Here is a 21,967-nt window from a genome sequence, read left to right as displayed (position 1 = left end):
CTGTGAGAGACGGAATCTAAAACAAAAATCCAGAAAATCACATTGTATGATTTTTAAATAATTAATTTGCATTTTATTGCATGACAAAATTATTTTGCAATTATTTGAAAATGGAAGAAGTTCAAGATGACGGTCAATCTAGTGATGGGCAGATCGAGGCTTCGTGAAGCAATGAAACAGTTGAACCAAATGGTCCATATTGTTTCGAGGCTTCGAATCAATCCGACACCCGTCTCCACGGTGACACCTAGTGGTCACTTGCAGGTGTTGATCTAAAACAACCTTGACGAGCCATTAAAATTGTTGTTGTTTTTTTATTATTGTACTTTTCTAATATGTGAATCTTGTAACCTATAGGCTCCTCACTGTGCATAATGTTATTTTGGTCCTACAAAATGAATATTAATAAAATAAATCAAGCCACAATGTCTCACTTTTTTAGATATTTTTATTCAAAAATATTAATTTTTCTGCTGTGGAAGGACTTAGCCTACTTATTTTTTTACAGATAATTTCTCCAGCCTTTGAAAAAATCCTCTCACAAGGGACACTTGTTGCTGGAATGCAAATATATTTTTTAGCCATGACATACAAATGAGGAAAGATTACTGCTCTCTCTTTCCAGTAAGTTAGTGGATCATGAGTTCTGGGCAAATACGCATCGTTTATGTATTTTTTCACTTCCACTGTGGCATCAGCTGTAGCACTGTGTATCATCTGGGTTTGATGGATACGAGTATCAAAAAGTTCCCATAAACTGTCCTGTGTTTCTACTGGTGTTGATGTTGATGATGTTGATGGGTCTGATGTTGACATTTCTATCCCTATCTTTAATCTATCTATATATGTATCTATCTATCTATCTATCTATTAATCTAGCTGTCTATATTTATATCTATGTATCTATTAATGTGTCACATATATCTAGCCTATCAGTCAATGTGTTGTGTAAATTTAAATGTAAGCCTAAATATAACTAAACAAATCGCACTATAAATGTCACTATATCACCAAAAATCCGCTATCTCAAAATCAAACTCCTCTCACAAAAACCCACGAGGTCAATATGCGTTGATTTCACTTTTATTGTGTGGTCTGTTTTCGACCTGTCAATCAAACGCTGATTCGGCGGATCACACCTGATGAAACACTTAGTGTAACACTTCGAGGCTTCGTTTGGCCATAGTCACGTGACATGGGTTTTTTGAATCACGCTTCGGATCAGTGTTTCGAAACATCTGCGCTTCGGGATCTCGCAAAGCTTCGGAACGACTGTTTCGCGTCAGCCATCCCTAGGTCAATCTCCCTCGGACTGGGGCACCATGCAAGATCTCACCTCCTGGGGCATCAATGATCATGAGGAAGGTGAGGGATCAGCCCAGAACTACACGCCAGGACCTGGTCAATGACCTGAAGAGAGCTGGGACCACAGTCTCAAAGAAAACCATTAGTAACACACTACGCCGTCATGGATTAAAATCCTACAGCGCACACAAGGTCCCCCAGCTCAAGCCAGCGCATGTCCTGGCCCGTCTGAAGTTTGCCAATGACCATCTGGATGATCCAGAGGAGGAATGGGAGAAGGTCATGTGGTCTGATGAGACAAAAATAGAGCTTTTTGGTCTAAACTCCACTCGCCGTGTTTGGAGGAAGAAGAAGGATGAGTATACAACCCCAAGAACACCATCCCAACCGTGAAGCATGGAGGTGGAAACATCATTCTTTGGGGATGCTTTTCAGAAAAGGACGACTGGACCGTATTGAGACCTGAACCCAATAGAAAATCTTTGGAGGGAGCTGAAAGTCCGTATTGCCCAGTAACAGCCCCGGAACCTGAAGGATCTGGAGAAGGTCTGTATAGAGGAGTGGGCCAAAATCCCAGCTGCAGTGTGTGCAAACCTGGTCAAGAACTACAGGAAACTTATGATCTCAGTAATTGCAAACAAAGGTTTCTGTACCAAATATTAAGTTCTGCTTTTCTATGTCATGCAATAAAATGCTAATTAATTACTTAAAAATCATACAAAGTGATTTTCTGGATTTTTGTTTTAGATTCCGTCACTCACAGTTGAAGAGTACCTATAATACAAATTACAGACTTCTACATGCTTTGTTAGTGGGAAAATTTGCAAAATCGTCAGTGTATCAAATACTTGTTCTCCCCACTGTATATACTGACTTATATAATCATCACAAAAACTTAATGCATGCCCAATTGCTGTAAATTAGTTTTTATGAATGAATGGCTTGCTCTAACTGTTGCTCTGGTCTTCGTCAACAACATGCGCTTGCACCCCCTGCTGGTGAGGTTGATTAACAGCAGATGGAGAGTATGCTCGGTAATCTACTGCTTTTCCTGCAGTTCCTGGATGTCAACATTTAATTTACTGTCGCATATTTTAACCACTGAATTTGTGGAAGCAAATTGGCAAAGCGAAAAAAAAATGGACCGAAAATTGCATGTTGAATATTATGGGTTGTATTTTTAAACAGTTTGAATATTTTGGAATAATGAAAATATGTTTGAAATCTTTTGAATTGAAATATTCACAGCTTAAATATTCAACCAAGTTGAATTTAAATTTTGCAATTAAACAGACTTTTTTGTTTAAAAAAAATTTGCCATTATTTTACTTCCAAGGTTATAATAAAACAGACATTTAGGATTGCAGGCAGATTGTTGAATGCTCTAATCCTTTCATCCACTATTTATACTATTAATTAATTACATTGACGTCATCAAACTTGACCAGTGTTAAAAATCACTCAATTAAATGTGTTCAATAGCAATTATCCACATTCAATATGATCTTGTTTAACACATCCACCAACAATCCTCATGAATCACAAGACATACATTTACACTAAGCACAATAACAGAGGATCCCACAATAAAAACAATAAAAAAACAATTGGACAAATTAAACATCCTCATGCATTAATCGAGGTAACCCCATCAAATTCACAGCAGTGAAAGATCTAATGATTGAAGTCATCAGAAATGCATCGTCATTAATCAACACTGATCTTCACACTTAGAATATTTCATGATTTATATACATGACATTTGTAAAAAATCATGTAGTATCTATCTTTACATCAGAAAAAAACAAATTGTATGCCACTTATGCCATTAGGAGCCAGTGATTTTAATTTATAAATCCAAAATGCTTCTCGTTTCAATAATTCTTTATTTATATCACCTTTACGTGACATGTCCCATATCGCTGAAATGTCTAACTGATCCTCCAAAGCAGCTTTCACTGGGCAAAGACCACCCAAAAGGCTGTCTGACTGACATGTAAAGAAACCAATCACGGTTCATAAGTTCAGCATCAGTTTAGGTGCGTGAAAATGTAAAGTTGATGTCTCTACAATAACAGATGTAAAACTCTTGCTCAACAATAGCTATACAATCTAATAACTTTCATTAGAGCCGATTCTGTCTTTAGTCCTGAATCCTGATTGAAAATATCCATATTTTTTATTTTCTTTAAAAAATGTAACCAGTTGAATATGAACCACCTTCTAAAATTTTCTTTTGAAACTGTAAATTAAAATAGGTATACAATTCTTAAAGTCCTGTGAATCCAAGTTTGTTTTCTTTAAGACACATTTAAAAAGGGTGTGATTAAACTCCACTGGAAAAATGCCATTTATAATTTATGCCATTAAAGTAGAAAAACTACTATTTATAATAGATAAGATAAGACAAATAGTGCCCACAGCCTCTTTAAAGTGTCATGACATCACAGGGAGACATTTTTAGAAGTTTTAGAAGAAATATAACATTTCAAGTGGGCTAGATATATCTCAAAGTAATTCAAACAATGCAAGGTATAGTTATAACCACAACATTACCTGATAGTTAAATGATAGATCTTACAAGATCAACCTTATCAATAAAAGATCTATATAGAAGGATCTGAAAAGACAGCTGTCAACTGTTATTACACATTTATTAAATGTTTAATTTAGGTTCCAATACAATAGTATATAAACCGAGAAAGTTTAGTAGACTGAATTTAGCATTTAAGGATGATTATCAGCTGTTAAACAGAGTTTCCAGCAAGAGATTCCTGCCAGTCCTGTTCTCTCTATTGTAAGTTAAATGAGTCAGATTACTGAGACTCCCACCCTTTGTCTTTTAATGGCTCTTGGAGCCCCTCGCACAGTTGTTGACTAGTTAGGCTGATTGGATGATTTGAATGACACTGTCATGCTCATGAGATCAGGAAATCTCTGTAAACAAGCTGACTCAGGCTACTTCATTTACATGCCCCCTTTATGTAAATCCCTCCCCCTTGGAATGTATATAAACTACAATGTCTACTGTTTGAGTTAGACTTTAGTTGGATGACTACAGCAACGCACAGCGAAGTCCTCAATAAAGAATAACTTCTGCTTGAAAGATATCCCAACGTCTCCTCTGCTTCGAAGGAAAAGTTTCCAACACAACCAACTCTCACCTGAGTGTGTATGTATTTGGTGTGTAGTCCATGCTGATCAGATCCATCTCCTTCAACATCCATCTTATACTTTGGACTGATCACTACAATGATTAGCACTGACTTCTGCATTAAAAAACAACAAAAAAAACAACAACAAGATTCCAGCAGAAAGCAGGGAATACAGAATAAACACTGGCAATAAATAAAATACTGGCAAATTTTGCCTGAAATTGCTCCATATTAATTCCATGTTTATAGAATGTCTATAGAATGTCTATAGAATGGCAGGGGCATAGAATTTAGTAGGGACGCTATAGGGACGTGTCCCTACCAATATCCAGTGACACTGATATATCCCTAGCAATAATTTTGATCAAAACTTAAAATATATTTATATATTGAGGTCCCTGTCCCCACCAATTTCAAAATCAACTTACCTATACAGCCCAATATTGACTACAATACTACATTCAGTTTTGTTGAAGAAATCAACTTCAAACTTTAGTTTTTTCTTGTTTTAAAATCTAACGGAAGCACCCAGAGGTAAGAGCTCAACTATGAAACAAAAACTCAATTAAAGGTGGAGTACCAGGGGTAGAGTTACGAATGATGTTTAAACAAAAAGAACAATGTTTTAATAGTATCAAAAGTCACGGTATTTACACTTGTTGGAAGAAACAATCTATGAATGTATTTATATATTAAGCTGTTTTTCTTTTTATATTACACACATCACTTTTCAAAAACACGTCAGCTCTTTTCCGGCCACAGTAATAATAATAAATATAGCTGCAAGCAGCCATTACGGGGCCAAGCTCAAAAGCAGACGACGAGATATGCCTACATGGCTGAAAGTGTGAGACAAACTGCAGCAAGGAGCAATTAAAGACATTTGAAGATGAATTTTGGCAAAATGGTTGAAAAATCACATACAATAACTAAAAATATGATTATCACTTTCGACCAATAGGTGGCGCAGTTACGAAACTGATGTGATCTGGTCAGAGTGAAGTGACAATGACACATACAAAGTTTGGTGTCAATATGTCAAGGCATTGCAGATATAAAGCCTGAATAGTCATTTTGGCATCATGCCTCAACTTTGCCACTGCGGTATACGAAAACAGTTTCGTCTATCGACACGAAATCCATAACTTTTACTTGGCACGGTCTGGAGATGACACAATCCGATTTTGGTGAAAATCGGACGTTCGGTCTAGGAGGAGTTCGAAAAAGTAGGTTTTAAAACAAAATAAAGATGGCGGACAGGAAGTTTGACTGACTATGGCGAAATTGGTATCTATGTTTTCAGCATAACCCAAGGAATCTATTGAGATCAGTGTCATTACTATAGGCAAATTTATTCAAAAGTTATTAGCATTTTTGGAAATTTCATTATAACTTTTGACCAAAAGGTGGCGCTGTCTCATAATCTTTTGAGTACCTTTAGGGCGTTGTACTGATGACCCATACTGAGTTTCGTAACGATACGTTCATGCGTTCATAAAATACAGCATTTTAGCACATAATTCAAAATGGCCGACAGCCAAAATGGCCGATATGGGAAAATTGGATATAAGTCAACTCAGCACGACGCCCTGAATCTAACGAGACCACTTTTGTGATTTTTGGACAAACCGTTCAGAAGTTATAAGCAAAAACATAAATTCTTCATATCTCCGGACCAGTAGGTGGCGCTGCGCCGAAACGCAGCATGTAGCCTCAGGTCATGCTTGTGATGACATGTACCAAATTTGATCTGAATCCGATAAAGCGTTGTGGAGATACGGCCTTACATCTGTTTTTGCAAGCGCTACGTAAAATTAAATTGCGCGGCATTCGCGAACGGTTTTACAAATCAACTTGATTTCCATAACTTTTTGTCATCATGGTCTGGAGATGATCTGGTTCAATTTTCGTGAAATTCGGAGCAACGGCCTAGGAGGAGTTCGAAAAAGTAGGTTTTTCAGAAAATTTAAAATGGCGGGAAAACTATTATGACGGAAAATGACGTCATAGGGTGCAGTCGAATCGCCGTGAGCTCAGGAATCAGAGGAAAAAAGAATTTTGTTTCTAGCCCTTGTGGTTCAAAAGTTATTAGCATAAACATGAGTGAAACTTTGGACAGCTGGTGGCGCTAGAGGGAATGAGTTGGAGACTCCAAATTTGCTATGGTGATAGTTCAGGCTGTCCTGTATCACTGTGCCAATTTTCATAAGTTTCCCGCAAACGGTTCTATAGGCTGCCATAGACGCCCAGTCGGAAAAAGAAAAAGAAGAAGAATATAGCTGCAAGCAGCCATTACGGGGCCAAGCGCAAAAGCAGACGACGAGATATGCCTACATGGCTGAAAGTGTGAGACAAACTGCAGCAAGGAGCAATTAAAGACATTTGAAGATGAATTTTGGCAAAATGGTTGAAAAATCACATACAATAACTAAAAATATGATTATCACTTTCGACCAATAGGTGGCGCAGTTACGAAACTGATGTGATGTGGTCAGAGTGAAGTGACAATGACACATACAAAGTTTGGTGTCAATATGTCAAGGTATTGCAGATATAAAGCCTGAATAGTCATTTTGGCATCATGCCTCAACTTTGCCGCTGCGGTATATGAAAACGGTTTTGTCTATCGACACGAAATCCATAACTTTTACTCGGCAACGTCTGGAGATGACACGATCCGATTTTGGTGAAAATCGGACGTTCGGTCTAGGAGGAGTTCGAAAAAGTAGGTTTTAAAAGAAAATAAAGATGGCGGACAGGAAGTTTGGCTGACTATGGCAAAATTGGTATCTATGTTTTCAGCATAACCCAAGGAATCTATTGAGATCAGTGTCATTACTATAGGCAAATTTATTCAAAAGTTATTAGCATTTTTGGAAATTTCATTATAACTTTTGACCAAAAGGTGGCGCTGTCTCATAAATTTTTGAGTACCTTTAGGGCGTTGTACTGATGACCCATACTGAGTTTCGTAACGATACGTTCATGCGTTCATAAAATACAGCATTTTAGCACATAATTCAAAATGGCCGACAGCCAAAATGGCCGATATGGGAAAATTGAATATCAGTCAACTCAGTATGACGCTCTGAATCTAACGAGACCACTTTTGTGATTTTTGGACAAACCGTTCAGAAGTTATAAGCAAAAACATAAATTCTTCATATCTCCGGACCAGTAGGTGGCGCTGCGCCGAAACGCAGCATGTAGCCTCAGGTCATGCTTGTGATGACATGTACCAAATTTGGTCTGAATCCGATAAAGCGTTGTGGAGATACAGCCTTACGTCTGTTTTTGCAAGCGCTACGTAAAATTAAATTGCATGGTATTCGTGAACGGTTTGACAAATCAACTTGAATTCCATAACTTTTTGTCGTCATGGTCTGGAGATGATCTGGTTCAATTTTCGTGAAATTCGGAGCAACGGCCTAGGAGGAGTTCGAAAAAGTAGATTTTCGGAAAATTCAAAATGGCGGGAAAACTATTATGACGGAAAATGACGTCATAGGGTGCAGTCGAATCGTCGTGAGCTCAGGAATCAGAGGAAAAAAGAATTTTGTTTCTAGCCCTTGTGGTTCAAAAGTTATTAGCATAAACATGAGTGAAACTTTGGACAGCTGGTGGCGCTAGAGGGAATGAGTTGGAGACTCCAAATTTGCTATGGTGATAGATCAGGCTGTCCTCTATCACTGTGCCAATTTTCATAAGTTTCCCGCAAACGGTTCTATAGGCTGCCATAGACGCCCAGTCGGAAGAAAAAGAAAAAGAAAAAGAAAAAGAAGAATAAGAACCGGAACAGATACAATAGGTGCCCGCACCTTCAGTGCTTGGCCCCTAATAAGAACCGGAACAGATACAATAGGTGCCCGCACCTTCAGTGCTTGGCCCCTAACAAGCAGCCATTACGGGGCCAAGCGCAAAAGCAGACGACGAGATATGCCTACATGGCTGAAAAAGTGAGACAAACTGAAGCAAGGAGCAATTAAAGACATTTGAAGATGAATTTTGGCAAAATGGTTGAAAAATCACATCCAATAACTAAAAATATGATTATCACTTTCGACCAATAGGTGGCGCAGTTACGAAACTGATGTGATGTGGTCAGAGTGAAGTGACAATGACACATACAAAGTTTGGTGTCAATATGTCAAGGCATTGCAGATATAAAGCCTGAATAGTCATTTTGGCATCATGCCTCAACTTTGCCACTGCGGTATACGAAAACTGTTTCGTCTATCGACACGAAATCCATAACTTTTACTCGGCACGGTCTGGAGATGACACGATCCGATTTTGGTGAAAATCGGACGTTCGGTCTAGGAGGAGTTCGAAAAAGTAGGTTTTAAAAGAAAATAAATATGGCGGACAGGAAGTTTGGCTGACTATGGCAAAATTGGTATCTATGTTTTCAGCATAACCCAGGGAATCTATTGAGATCAGTGTCATTACTATAGGCTAATTTATTCAAAAGTTCGTGAAAATTTGTTACAACTTTTGACCAAAAGGTGGCGCTGTCTTTAAATCTGTTGAGTACTTTCAGGACATGGTGTTGATGGCACATACTGAGTTTCATAATGTTACAGCAATGCATTCGTTAAGTATAGCATTTTACATCACTAAACTTTATTGAAGTCAATGGGAATTTCATGTTTTGTTTAGTTTTAGTGCCACCAAGAGGCTCAATCCCACAGTTTTTTTTGTGTGTCCTCAGACTGAGCCCATGCATCTGTGTGTCAATTTTGGTGAAAATATCTCAATTAGATTCAACGTTATAGACATTTATGTGAAAAAACACGTCAAAAACGACTGACACGTGACATTGATTGAATTTTACTACCCCTTACGATCAATATTTTGAGATTTGGGCATTGGAGTGTAGCCATCAACCTATGTTTCCAAACTTCTGACGGTGGTTTCGTCTCGATCGGACTAGCGGTTTCGAAGATATCGCCAAATGTTTTTTAAGCGCTAAATTACAACGCTGCACAAACCATATGCCGAAACCTGGCAAGTCTGGTATCGTTGGACTCGGCAACGATTCAGGAGTCTAAGGAGATGACTCCCGTGAGAATAAGTCGACCACACCCAAAGTTATAAGCATTTGAAAAAAAAACTTATCCACTAGGTGGCGCTGTTTCGAAACTTCTCAGGCTCCTTCAGGGCATTGTACTGATGACTCATACCGAGTTTCGTAAAAATTCGTTCATGCGTTTAAAAAATACAGCATTTTAGCACATAATTCAAAATGGCCGACAGACAAAATGGCCGATCTGGAAAAATTGGATATCAGTCGACTTGGCATGACGCCCTGAATCTAACGAGACCACGTTTAGGATTCGCTATGGTGATATGGTCACCATAGCGCTATGATTCGCTATGGTGATAGTTCAGATAACTATCACCAAATTCGCTATGGTGATAGTTCAGGCTGTCCTCTATCACTGTGCCAATTTTCATAAGTTTCCCGCAAACGGTTCTATAGGCTGCCATAGACGCCCAGTCGGAAGAAAAAGAAAAAGAAAAAGAAGCAGAATAAGAACCAGAACAGATACAATAGGTGCCCGCACCTTCAGTGCTTCGCCCCTAATAAGAACCAGAACAGATACAATAGGTGCCCGCACCTTCAGTGCTTGGCCCCTAATAATAGGAACGGGAACAGAAACAATAGGTGCCTACGCACTTTCAGTGCTTGGCCCCTAATAATAGGAACGGGAACAGAAACAATAGGTGCCTACGCACTTTCAGTGCTTGGCCCCTAATAATATATAAATTCTTACATTTTTTAAAAAACTGTCCATCCATTTGTTGATGTCCATTTCTCTAACTCTGTCTTCAAATATATCAATCTAAAAAAAAAGAAAATGGTATTTGTTGTTTATTATATCTAGTATACACGTGACAAACAATAAATGTTAAAAAATTATAGACACTGTAAATAAGCAAAAAGTAGGCAATCTTACAGCCGGTCTGAATCCTTGATTATTCAAAAAACTCACGAAGGGCATCAACTCTGCAGCAGTGTCCACAGAGTATGTTATGAAAACATCTCCTGAAAATCATAAAAGTTATATAGGTTGTCAGAGTTCAAGGTGATCTGAAAATCTGCCTTTTGAAGCATGACTCACTGCAGTAATCGGGAAGACTGATGTTGCGCTTCAGTGTTTGAAGGTGGCCGACAGCAGCTGGTTGGGACGGCTGGACAGACACTTCTGACATGAGCTCTCTCACAGGGGCTGTGCTCTGATGGGATGTGACGTGAGGAGGCCTCACAACAGCTGCTTGTCTGGAGATGGGCCTCCAAAGGGAAGCAAAACGTTGAGAGGGTAAGTCAGTTCAGTGTATCATAACAACTTAAATTACACATGATGATTATTATTCCTTTTGAGTTTATAAAACCGACGCATTTTAAGTAACCAGAATTGTTTTACTGCTTTGAGTTAGATAAACTGTAAATTTATATCAACTTGAAGGTTTTGTTTTTGTTTTTGGGATGATGAAGATCACAGGGCCAGTGATGTATTTGGGACATTTGAGGAAGCAGTCCATATGAACCTACAGCTGGCAACCTGTAGTGCTTGACCAGTTAACCAGTGAAGCCAAGTATGGTCAGTACCTGAATGGGTGACCTTCTGGGAAAGTTAATAAACTCAAGTTTTAAATTAGTACAACTTTATATTCACAATGATTATATTCACAAATACGATGATTGTACTTAACCTTAAAATATTGACTCATACTATAAAAAAAAGTTTTTTTGGGCAGGGCTTTAGCTTCCTCAATTAAATAGACAATGATATTTTTTATTTTACTGCCTTATTGCTATGTTATTGCAATACTGTGGCGGTCTCTGAGTTATAGCATGTTTATTTAGAAAGTATTTGTAGGTACCTCCAAGTTATAGAATCTAACAAATGTGGATGGAGAGGACCAACCGGCCGCCGCACAAATGTCTTGAATTGGCACACCACTGGACCAGGCCCACGAAGAGGCCATGCCTCTTGTAGAGTGGCTCTAGCGCCTATGGGAAAATCTTGGCCCACCAGAGAGATGCCGTTCACTATCCATCTGGACCGTCTCTGCTTTGTGATCGGTAACCCCTTGGTGCGACCGGCGAAGCAAACAAAGAGCTGTTCTGACTGCCTAAACGGTGCCTATTCATCCTCCTGGCTCCTTTGAGGAAACAAACGACGAGGTCGTTTCTCCCCAGTGACTGGCCAGCCACAGAAGCATGGTAAGCTGCTAGGGCTGCCACGTACACTTTGAGCGTGGATGGAGAGCGACCCGCATCAAGAAGCTCTTGTAGGAAGGAGAGTACCACTGACACTTCGCATGACTGGGGCTCGAGGTCCCTAGCTGTGCACCAGCTAGTGAATACTGACCACTTCAGAGTATAGAGGCGCCTGGTAGACAGTGCTCTAGCCTCAGTGATGGTATTCAAGAGCTTTTCTGGGAGGTCCCAGGATACCCGTTGAGGGGCCACACATGGAGGGGCGTGGGTGCCAAATCGTCCCGTTCGCCTGTGTGAGGAGATTTTCCCTCATTGGCACCGGCCAGGGAACAATGTCCACTATCTGCGCCAGCTCTAGATACCACAGCTGGGTTTTCTAGAGGGGGGCTACTAGGAGGACTGAGCATCCGCTCTCCTTGAGAGCGCTTAGGCAAGAAGTGTCTCATAGCTTGAGAAGACTTCTGTGCCTCTCTGAATCTCTCAGAAAACCCTTTCACAGCCGGGCAAAAAGAGTGATGGAGATAGGTGAATCGAGGAAAGCCGTCCTTTCTGCCTCTTTGATGTCTGTGAGGTTCAGCCATAGATGGCGCTCGAGCACGACGAGGTTAGCCATGGCTCTGCCGATTGCTTGAGCGGTAGCCTTTGTAGCGCATAGCACTGGGTCTGTGGCGCTGCGCAGGTCATGGAACACCTAAGGGTTAGGGCCAGACTCATCCATGGCTTGGAGAAGTTTGGCCTGAAACACTTGTAACACCGTCTGCTGTGCAGAGCCGATGCAGCCTGGCCGGAAGCTGAGAAGGCATGTCCAGCGAGGGCTGAAGTCTTACGGCAGGGCTTCGAGGAGTGTACCGCTCTAGATCTCCAACCAGCAGCAGTGGGTGGGCCGAGATGAGCGGCGACTGCTTCCTCGAGCAGAGGTAGCTTCTCATAACCTTTTTCCGCTGCGCCATCAACAGAGGAGAGCTTAGCGGAAGTGGAAGCGCTCGTGCGTGCTGAGTATGGTGCACGCCATGATTTCGTGAGTTCATCTTGGACCTCAGGGAAGAAGGGCGCTGGCTTGTGACGGGGGGCCTGCTGGCGCCCTGGCAAAAACCATCCATCCAGCTGACTATTTGGCAGCTCCTCGGGCGAGGCCCATTCGAGACCGAGGTCTGAAACCGCCGCAGTGAGGATGCGCTGCAGTGAGGATCTCGGTGTCAGAATTAGTCCTGGTAGCAGCAGCGCTAGCACCAGACTGTCAGAGGGCGGGTTCAACCGAGCCCGACCACTCTTCCTCAGACGCAGCAATGGAGAGGCGTCCGATCCGAAGGGAGGGGCGCTGGTCTACCTGAGTGAACAGGACTGGCGAAGGAGACTGCTCATGCTCTGCTTGCATATCCAGTAGGAAACAGGGTCCTGTGTTTACAGGGTCCTCAACAGTCAAGTTACATTATATTGCGCTTAATATAATACAGACTGTTTCAAAGCAGCTTCACATAATAAACAGGAAAATAATAGTTTTAATGTTGCAAAATTCAACTTTATTTACATTATTATATATTAATTGTCTTTTTAAAACCCATCCATCCATCCATCCATCCATCTTCTTCCGCTTATCCAGGGCCGGGTCGCGGGGGCAGCAGTCTAAGCAGAGATGCCCAGACTTCCCTTTCCCTAGACACTTCCTCCAGCTCTTCCGGGGTGACACCGAGGCGTTCCCAGGCCAGCCGGGAGACATAGTCCCCCCAGCGTGTCCTAGGTCTTCCCCGGGGGCTCCTCCCGGTGGGACGCGCCCGGATCACCTTCCCAGGAAGGCGTCCAGGAGGCATCCGGAACAGATGCCCGAGCCACCTCAGCTGACCCCTCTCGATGTGGAGGAGCAGCAGCTCTACTCTTAGCTCCTCCCGAGTGACCGAGCTTCTCACCCTATCTCTAAGGGATCGCCCAGCCACCCTGCGGAGAAAGCTCATTTCGGCCGCCTGTATCCGGGATCTTGTCCTTTCGGTCATGACCCAAAGCTCATGACCATAGGTGAGAGTGGGAACGTAGATTGACCGGTAAATCGAGAGCTTCGCCTTGAGACTCAGCTCTTTCTTCACCACGACAGATCGGTACATCGACCGCATTATTGCAGAAACTGCACCGATTCGTCTGTCAATCTCCCGTTCCATCCTTCCCTCACTCGTGAACAAGACCCCAAGATACTTGAACTCCTCCACTTGAGGCAGGAACTCTCCACCAACCTGAAGTGGGCAAGCCACCCTTTTCTGACTGAGGACCATGGCCTCGGATTTGGAGGCGCTGATCCTCATCCCAGCCGCTTCACACTCGGCTGCAAACCGTCCCAGTGCATGCTGAAGGTCCTGGTCTGAAGGGGCCAGCACGACAACATCATCTGCAGACGAAATCGTGTGGTCGCCAAACCCAACACCCTCCGACCCCTGGCTGCGACTACAAATTCTGTCCATAAGAATTAGGGCAGCCCTGCCGGAGTCTAACATACACCGGGAAGAAGTCTGACTTACTGCCGGAAATGCGAACCAAGCTCCTGCTCCTGTCGTATAGGGACCGGACAGCTCTTACCCCGGACCCCATACTCCCGGAGCACCCTCCACAGGATGCCTCGAGGGACACAGTCGAATGCCTTTTCTAAATCCACAAAGCACATGTGGATTGGTTGGGCAAACTCCCATGAACCCTCCAGCACCCTAGACAGGGTATAGAGCTGGTCCAGTGTTCCACGGCTGGGACGAAAACTGCACTGTTCCTCCTGAATCGGTTGTTCCTCGATTCGAGGACAATGTTATTGTCCGGGAGGCAGACACACTCCAGACACACCGGACAATGTTAATGTCCGGGAAGCAGACACACTCTGTCAGTTCAAATCTAGACTAAAAACACATCTCTTCGGCCTAGCATACACAACACATTATAGACTTCTATAATTAGACTGCATAGTTTAGAACAGCCGGGACCGGGAACACTTCCCGTAAATCCTGATGTACTTGGTACATCATAAGAAGGATGGCGTCTACGCTAATATTAGTCTCTCTGTCTATCCCGAGGTTTACCGCTGTCCACCGGAACCAGGCCGTATCCAGATCTGATGAAGGACCAGCGCCAGGACACGACGATGCCGCTGACCTGAAGTGTCAACCAGTCTCTCCTCCTCTCCACTCTGACTTCACCAAACCGGAACTGGACAAATACTCTGATTCATTCTGACTTCTGACCTGTAATGCTCCTGAATCATAATCATACACTGTTCGCTCGTTGGCCAGAGGAGAACTGGCCCCAGACTGAGCCTGGGTTCTCCCAAGGTTTTTTCTCCATTCTGTCACCTGATGGAGTTTTGGTTCCTTGCCGCTGTTGCCTTACCTTCTGGCTTGCTTAGTTGGGGACATTTAATATTCAACAATATTATAGATCTGCCTTAAAGGTGGACGATGATGAAATTGTTTTTTGTATTATTTTCATGTTATCACTGTGAAGCTGCTTTGATACAATCTGTATTGTAAAAAGCGCTATATAAATAAAGGTGACTTGACTTGACTTGAATCCGAGATTCGACCACCGGCCGTATTCTCCACTCCAGTACCCTGGCATAAACTTTCCCGGGGAGGCTGAGAAGTGTGATCCCCCTGTAGTTGGAACACACCCTTAAAAAGAGGGACCACCACCCCGGTCTGCCATCCCAGAGGTACTGTCCCTGACCGCCACGCGATGCTGCAGAGACGTATCAGCCAAGACAGCCCCACAACATCCAGAGACTTGAGGTACTCAGGGCGGATCTCATCCACCCCAGGTGCCTTGCCACCGAGGAGTTTCTTGACTACCTCTGTGACTTCAGCTTGGGTGATGGACGAGTCCACAGCCTCTGCTTCCTCAATGGAAGACGTGACGGCGGGGTTGAGGAGATCCTCGAAGTATTCCTTCCACCGTCCGACGACATCCCCAGTTGAGGTCAACAGCTGCCCACCTCCACTGTAAACAGCATAGGGTGTCCTGATGCCACGTACACTGATGGACACACTTATGCTTGAACATGGTGTTCGTTATGGACAAACTGTAACTAGCACAGAAGTCCAATAAATGAACACCGCTCGAGTTCAGATCGGGGGGGCCGTTCCTCCCAATCACACCCCTCCAGGTGTCACTGTCACTGCCCACGTGGGCGTTGAAGTCCCCCAGTAGAACGACAGAGTCCCCAGTCGGAGCACTTTCCAGCACCCCTCCCAGAGACCCCAAGAAGGCCGGGTACTCTACACTGCCGTTTGGCCCATAGGCACACACGTCAGTGAGAGACCTATCCCCAATCCGTAGACGCAGGGAAACGACCCTCTCGTTCACCGGGGTAAACTCCAACACATGGCGGCGAAGCTGGGGGGCTATAAGCAAACCCACACCAGCCCGCCGCCTCTCACCATGGGCTACTCCAGAGTGGTGAAGAGTCCATCCTCTCTCAAGGAGTGTGGTTCCAGAGCCCAAGCCGTGCGTGGAGGTGATCCCGACAATCTCTAGTCGGAACCTCTCAACCTCACGCACAATCTCAGGCTCCTTCCCCGCCAGCGAGGTGACATTCCACGTCCCTAGAGCTAGTTTCCGTGTCCAGGGATTGGGATGTCGAGGCCCCTGCCTTCGACTGCCGCCCGATCCTCTAAGCACCGGCCCCTTACGGCCCCTCCTGCAGGTGGTGAGCCCACTGGAAGGCGGCCCCACATCGCTCCTTCGGGCTGAGCCCGGCCTGACCCCGTGGGAGGAGGCCCGGCGACGTCACGGTCCTTGCTTTGTTGCTCATCATAAGTTTTTAAAAACAACACTGAGCTAAAGACAACAGTGGCATTGATGTATCCATATGTCTTGGTAAAATAATTTTTGTTGTTTAAAACTAGAATTGATTGGTAGTTGGCAGTATTTACAGTATGTATTGTAAAAAAAAGAAAAAAAGATTTATGTTTTAACAGAAAAGTTACCTGTTCTGAGCATAATATCTTGCATGCTCAGGTAGGGGCTGATGCAGTGGATAGTTGGGACGTGGATAATTTGGAGGCTGCTTATGCCAGTGATATAAAACCTCTGGTGGGTACTCATCTATAAAGGCGAGACACAGAATTCAATTTCTATACAGTTAAGTTATGGCTACATTATCTGCAGAGGCTACTCATTCAGGCCCACCTGGAATCTTTGTGCACAGAGCTCTGCAGATTTACACAGAATTGGAACACCAGTCATTCTACACCTCCACTGCCCCATTTAGTCTTTGTTAAATATTTTGGCTAACCGAACAAAAGAATACAGGCTTTCAAAATAGTCTCTGTGGTGATCCACCAAAATGAAAAATCTTGATGAATCACACAAACACGTTTTCTTTAAAAAAAAGAAAAAAAAAATCTACTGGACATTTTTCTTTATTTTACTCTCCATTGTTAGCTAATTATGGTTTCAGTATTTGCGAAATATTTGGCTAATCAGCCAAGCTAGATATAAAATATAAAAATGTATAAAAAGGGTACATTCGGGTATAAAAATATGAAAATACTTTGTAGGGCCAAGTTAGACTTAAAGGTATAGCTGAGGATCTTTCCTAATTTTAGAAAAGACCCGCCCTCTCCAATTTTTTTTCATTTTAAAAATGCACATGCGCAACACTCTATTTCCTCCCGAGAGGGAACGCCTATTAAACGTGTGCCAGGGCTAGCATCGCTAATCATAGCTTACATTAACTTTTACTAGCAGTGATTTTAAATGGATTTCTCCAAATAGCATGACAAACTTTACCTGTCTATAGTAGAATATTTGCGACTGCGGCATCAGTGGAAAGCCCAATCTGTGCTTTTAGCGCACGCCAGCGTGTGAAATATTGACCCAAAATCACTCTGGTCTTGTTTCTATATTCTGCGGCCTTTCTCTTCTTATCATACACTTCGTATACATTTTTTCTCTTTCGACCCTCAGCCATTTTCATAGGAATGGCTGAAACCGTAACTCATCACACATAATACACCTGAAAGTGCGCATGTGCAGAAAGCGAAAACTACATAGGGACTAGCACGTACGACGGCCTTACGTAAACATATCACCAGAATGATTGACACTTAGGTGGACCAATAGTATAGGCTACCCACCCGGAAAAAGAAAATCCTCCGCTATACATTTAAGTTGAGTCTTTTATCAGTAAACTTGTAATTATGAATTAGAAATTTGGTCAAAAATATAGTAAATTAATTGAATTAAAACACTTTTCATCCTTTTTAAAATATTAAGTGAAGCAAAAAAAAAAAAAAGATCTTGAGTACTGAAATTTTCATTGATAAATTTCTCTCTCTTCCCACAATATAAGTCAATGTAGAACGTGATTATACCAAGTACCATCTTTGTTGATCCTGGAGCAACATTCCAATCAACCGATCAGATTCAAGGGACAGGTTTACAGTGTTATGTCAAGTTTAGGCTTATATAGGCATAACATGACGTGACATAACATAACATAACATGGCTTACTTGGCAAAATCACGGTGACTGTATCAATTTAAATAATAATGTAAATTCTGTAAATAGTGATTTGCTGGATAAAATTTGTGTTTAAATGTTTTTATTTGGTATTACAGTAGAAGATCGCTGTAATTACACTCTTTTTTTATACAGACAAATAAAACTTACATCCTAACAAATATGTAAAAAAAAAAAAAAAAAAAAAAAAACCCAGACCAAAATCTCAACCCAAAAGTGCTATCCAGTGGTAAAAGCAGGTGATGAAGGCATAGTAAACATTAATCACTAGCTTGCAGAAAAGAAATAAAAGGTGACCACATTTTTTCAAATAACGAAATCTTATTTTTTAGAGCACACCTAATTCTTTCTAAATGTAGAGTACTAGTCAACTCTGTCAGCCATAGTTTAATCGTTGGAACTTCCTTTTTCTTCCAAATCAAAAGAATACGTTTTTTTAGCAGAAATTAAACCATATGAAACAAAATGTTGTTGTACCAGGTCTCAAAAACGCTTCAGAAACTCCAAATATAATTAATATAGGATCTGGTTCAAATCGTATGTCCAATGTATCTGAAAAAACCTGGAAAATCTTATTCCAGAAACTTTGTAATTTTGGACACATTACATAGCAATGAGACATGCTGGCATCTACAATTTGACATTTGTCACATAATGGAGACACCTCTGGAAATATTTTGTTCAGTTTACACTTGGAATAATGAAGCCTATGAAGCACTTTAAACTGAATAAGACAATGCCTTGCATTAATGGAACACCTGTGGACAAGTTCAAGACTACTTTCCCACACTTCACTAGGGATTTCTACTGCAAGTTCCTCTTCCCAGGCAGATTTAATTTTCTCCATCTAAGGACTTTTCACCTGTTCTAAAGCCTTGTACAGAAAGGAGCTGGTATTACCATCTCTATGACGTCTTTCCAAGAATGCATCCAGATACATAGGTGTGGCAGTGACATAATTAGGAATGTAAGACTTCACAAAGTCTCTAATTTAAAGGTACCTAAAGAAATTATTTGAGGGAATATAATATTTCTGACACAGCTGTTGAAAGAAAGCAAATTTCCCGTTCATATATAAATCCCCTATATTTTGTAACCCTATATTTCCCCAAATCTCAAATGCACTGTCTAACATCGAAGGGGAAAATGAGGGGTTAGCTGAGATAGAGAGCAAGAACGACATCTGGTTGAATTTAAAATGTGTCTTTAACTGTTTCCAAATACGCATAGAATTATGAAATATAGCTGCAAGCAGCAATCACCGGGGCCAAGCGCAAGCAAGACGACAAGACGTGCCAAAGTGGCTGGGAGTGAGAGATCAACTGCAGCAAGGAGCAATTGAAGACATTTAAAGATGAATTTTGGCAAAATGGTTGAAAAATCACATGCATTAACTTAAAAATATGATTTAATAGATTTTCACTTTCGACCAATAGGTGGCGCAGTTACAAAACTGTTGTGATGTGGTCAGAGTGAAGTGACGACGACACATACAAAGTTTGGTGTCAATATGTCAAGGCATTGCAGATATAAAGCCTGAATAGTCATTTTGGCATTATGCCTCAACTTTGCATCTGCGGTATACGACCATGGTTTTGTCTATTTACACGAAATCCATACCTTTTACTTGGCACGGTCTGGAGATGACAAGATCCGATTTTGGTGAAAATCGGACAGTCGGTCTAGGAGGAGTTAGAAAAAGTACATTTTAAAAGGAAATAAAGATGGCGGACAGGAAGTTTGGCTGACTATGAAGAAATTGGTATCTATGTTTTCAGCATAACCCAAGGAATCTATTAAGACCAGTGTCATTACTATAGGCAAATGTATGCAAAAGTTATTAGCATTTTGGGAAATTTTGTTACAACTTTTGACCAAAAGGTGGCGCTGTATCATAATCTTTTGAGTACCTTTAGGGCCTTGTACTGATGACCAATACTGAGTTTGGTAACGATACGTTCATGCGTTCATAAAATACAGCATTTTAGCACATAATTCAAAAGGGCCGACAGCCAAAATGGCCGATATGGGAAAATTGGATATCAGTCGACTCAGCATGACGCCCTGAATCTAACGAGACCACTTTTGTGATTTTTGGACAAACCGTTCAGAAGTTAAAGGCAAAAACATAAATTCTTCATATCTCCGGACCAGTAGGTGGCGCTGTGCCGAAACGCAGCATGTAGCCTCAGGTCATGCTTGTGACGACATGTACCAAATTTGGTCTGAATCTGATAAAGCGTTGTGGAGATACAGCATTGAGCCTGTTTTCGCAAGTGCTACGTAAAATTTATTTGCGCGGTATTTGAGAACGGTAATTCGAATCAACTTGATTTCCATAACTTTTTGTCGGCACAGTCTCGAGATGATCTGGTTCAATTTTCGTGAAATTCTGACCAACGGCCTAGGAGGAGTTCGAAAAAGTAGGTTTTTCGGAAAATTCAAAATGGCGGGAAAACTATTATGACGGAAAACGACGTCATATGGTGCAGTCGAATCGTCATGAGCTCAGGAATCAGAGGAAAAAAGAATTTTGTTTCTAGCCCTTATGGTTCAAAAGTTATTAGCATAAACATGAGTGCAAATTTGGACAGCTGGTGGCGCTAGAGGGAATGAGTTGGAGACTCCAAATTTGCTATGGTGATAGTTCAGGCTGTCCTCTATCACTGTGCCAATTTGTATAAGTTTCCCGCAAACGGTTCTATAGGCTGCCATAGACGCCCAGTCGGAAGAAAAAGAAAAAGAAGAAATATAGCTGCAAGCAGCCATTACGGGGCCAAGCGCAAAAGCAGACGACGAGATATGCCTACATGGCTGAAAGTGTGAGACAAACTGCAGCAAGGAGCAATTAAAGACATTTGAAGATGAATTTTGGCAAAATGGTTGAAAAATCACATACAATAACTAAAAATATGATTATCACTTTCGACCAATAGGTGGCGCAATTACGAAACTGATGTGATGTGGTCAGAGTGAAGTGACAATGACACTTACAAAGTTTGGTGTCAATATGTCAAGGCATTGCAGATATAAAGCCTGAATAGTCATTTTGGCATCATGCCTCAACTTTGCCACTGCGGTATACGAAAACGGTTTCGTCTATCGACACGAAATCCATAACTTTTACTCGGCACGGTCTGGAGATGACACGATCCGATTTTGGTGAAAATCGGACCTTCGGTCTAGGAGGAGTTCGAAAAAGTAGGTTTTAAAAGAAAATAAAGATGGCGGACAGGAAGTTTGGCTGACTATGGCAAAATTGGTATCTATGTTTTCAGCATAACCCAAGGAATCTATTGAGATCAGTGTCATTACTATAGGCAAATTTATTCAAAAGTTATTAGCATTTTTGGAAATTTCATTATAACTTTTGACCAAAAGGTGGCGGTGTCTCATAAATTTTTGAGTACCTTTAGGGCGTTGTACTGATGACCCATACTGAGTTTCGTAACGATACGTTCATGCGTTCATAAAATACAGCATTTTAGCACATAATTCAAAATGGCCGACAGCCAAAATGGCCGATATGGGAAAATTGGATATCAGTCAACTCAGCACGACGCCCTGAATCTAACGAGACCACTTTTGTGATTTTTGGACAAACCGTTCAGAAGTTATAAGCAAAAACATAAATTCTTCATATCTCCGGACCAGTAGGTGGCGCTGTGCCGAAACGCAGCATGTAGCCTCAAGTCATGCTTTTGATGACATGTACCAAATTTGGTCTGAATCCGATAAAGCGTTGTGGAGATACGGCTTTACGTCTGTTTTCGCAAGCGCTACGTAAAAT

The 21,967-nt window shown here is 41.8% G+C and overlaps 1 protein-coding gene across 1 annotated transcript in view; it reads right to left on the bottom strand.

Annotated features, from left to right (window-relative positions):
• The window catches only part of traf3ip2a (TRAF3 interacting protein 2a), a 134,597-nt gene that overhangs the window by 5,188 nt on the left and 107,442 nt on the right, over positions 1-21,967 (bottom strand). Inside the window, exons 4-8 of the mRNA XM_079584565.1 lie at positions 16,641-16,758; positions 10,586-10,755; positions 10,421-10,509; positions 10,238-10,306; positions 4,470-4,574 (exon numbers count right to left, since the gene is read on the bottom strand). Of these exons, the coding sequence (XP_079440691.1) occupies positions 4,470-4,574; positions 10,238-10,306; positions 10,421-10,509; positions 10,586-10,755; positions 16,641-16,758 (551 nt within the window). The remainder of the gene's footprint in view (positions 1-4,469; positions 4,575-10,237; positions 10,307-10,420; positions 10,510-10,585; positions 10,756-16,640; positions 16,759-21,967) is intronic.

The sequence above is a fragment of the Phoxinus phoxinus genome (genome assembly GCF_949152265.1).
Source record: "Phoxinus phoxinus genome assembly, chromosome: 16".
Classification (NCBI taxonomy): domain Eukaryota; kingdom Metazoa; phylum Chordata; class Actinopteri; order Cypriniformes; family Leuciscidae; genus Phoxinus; species Phoxinus phoxinus.
This window is presented reverse-complemented; position numbering and strand designations above follow the sequence as displayed.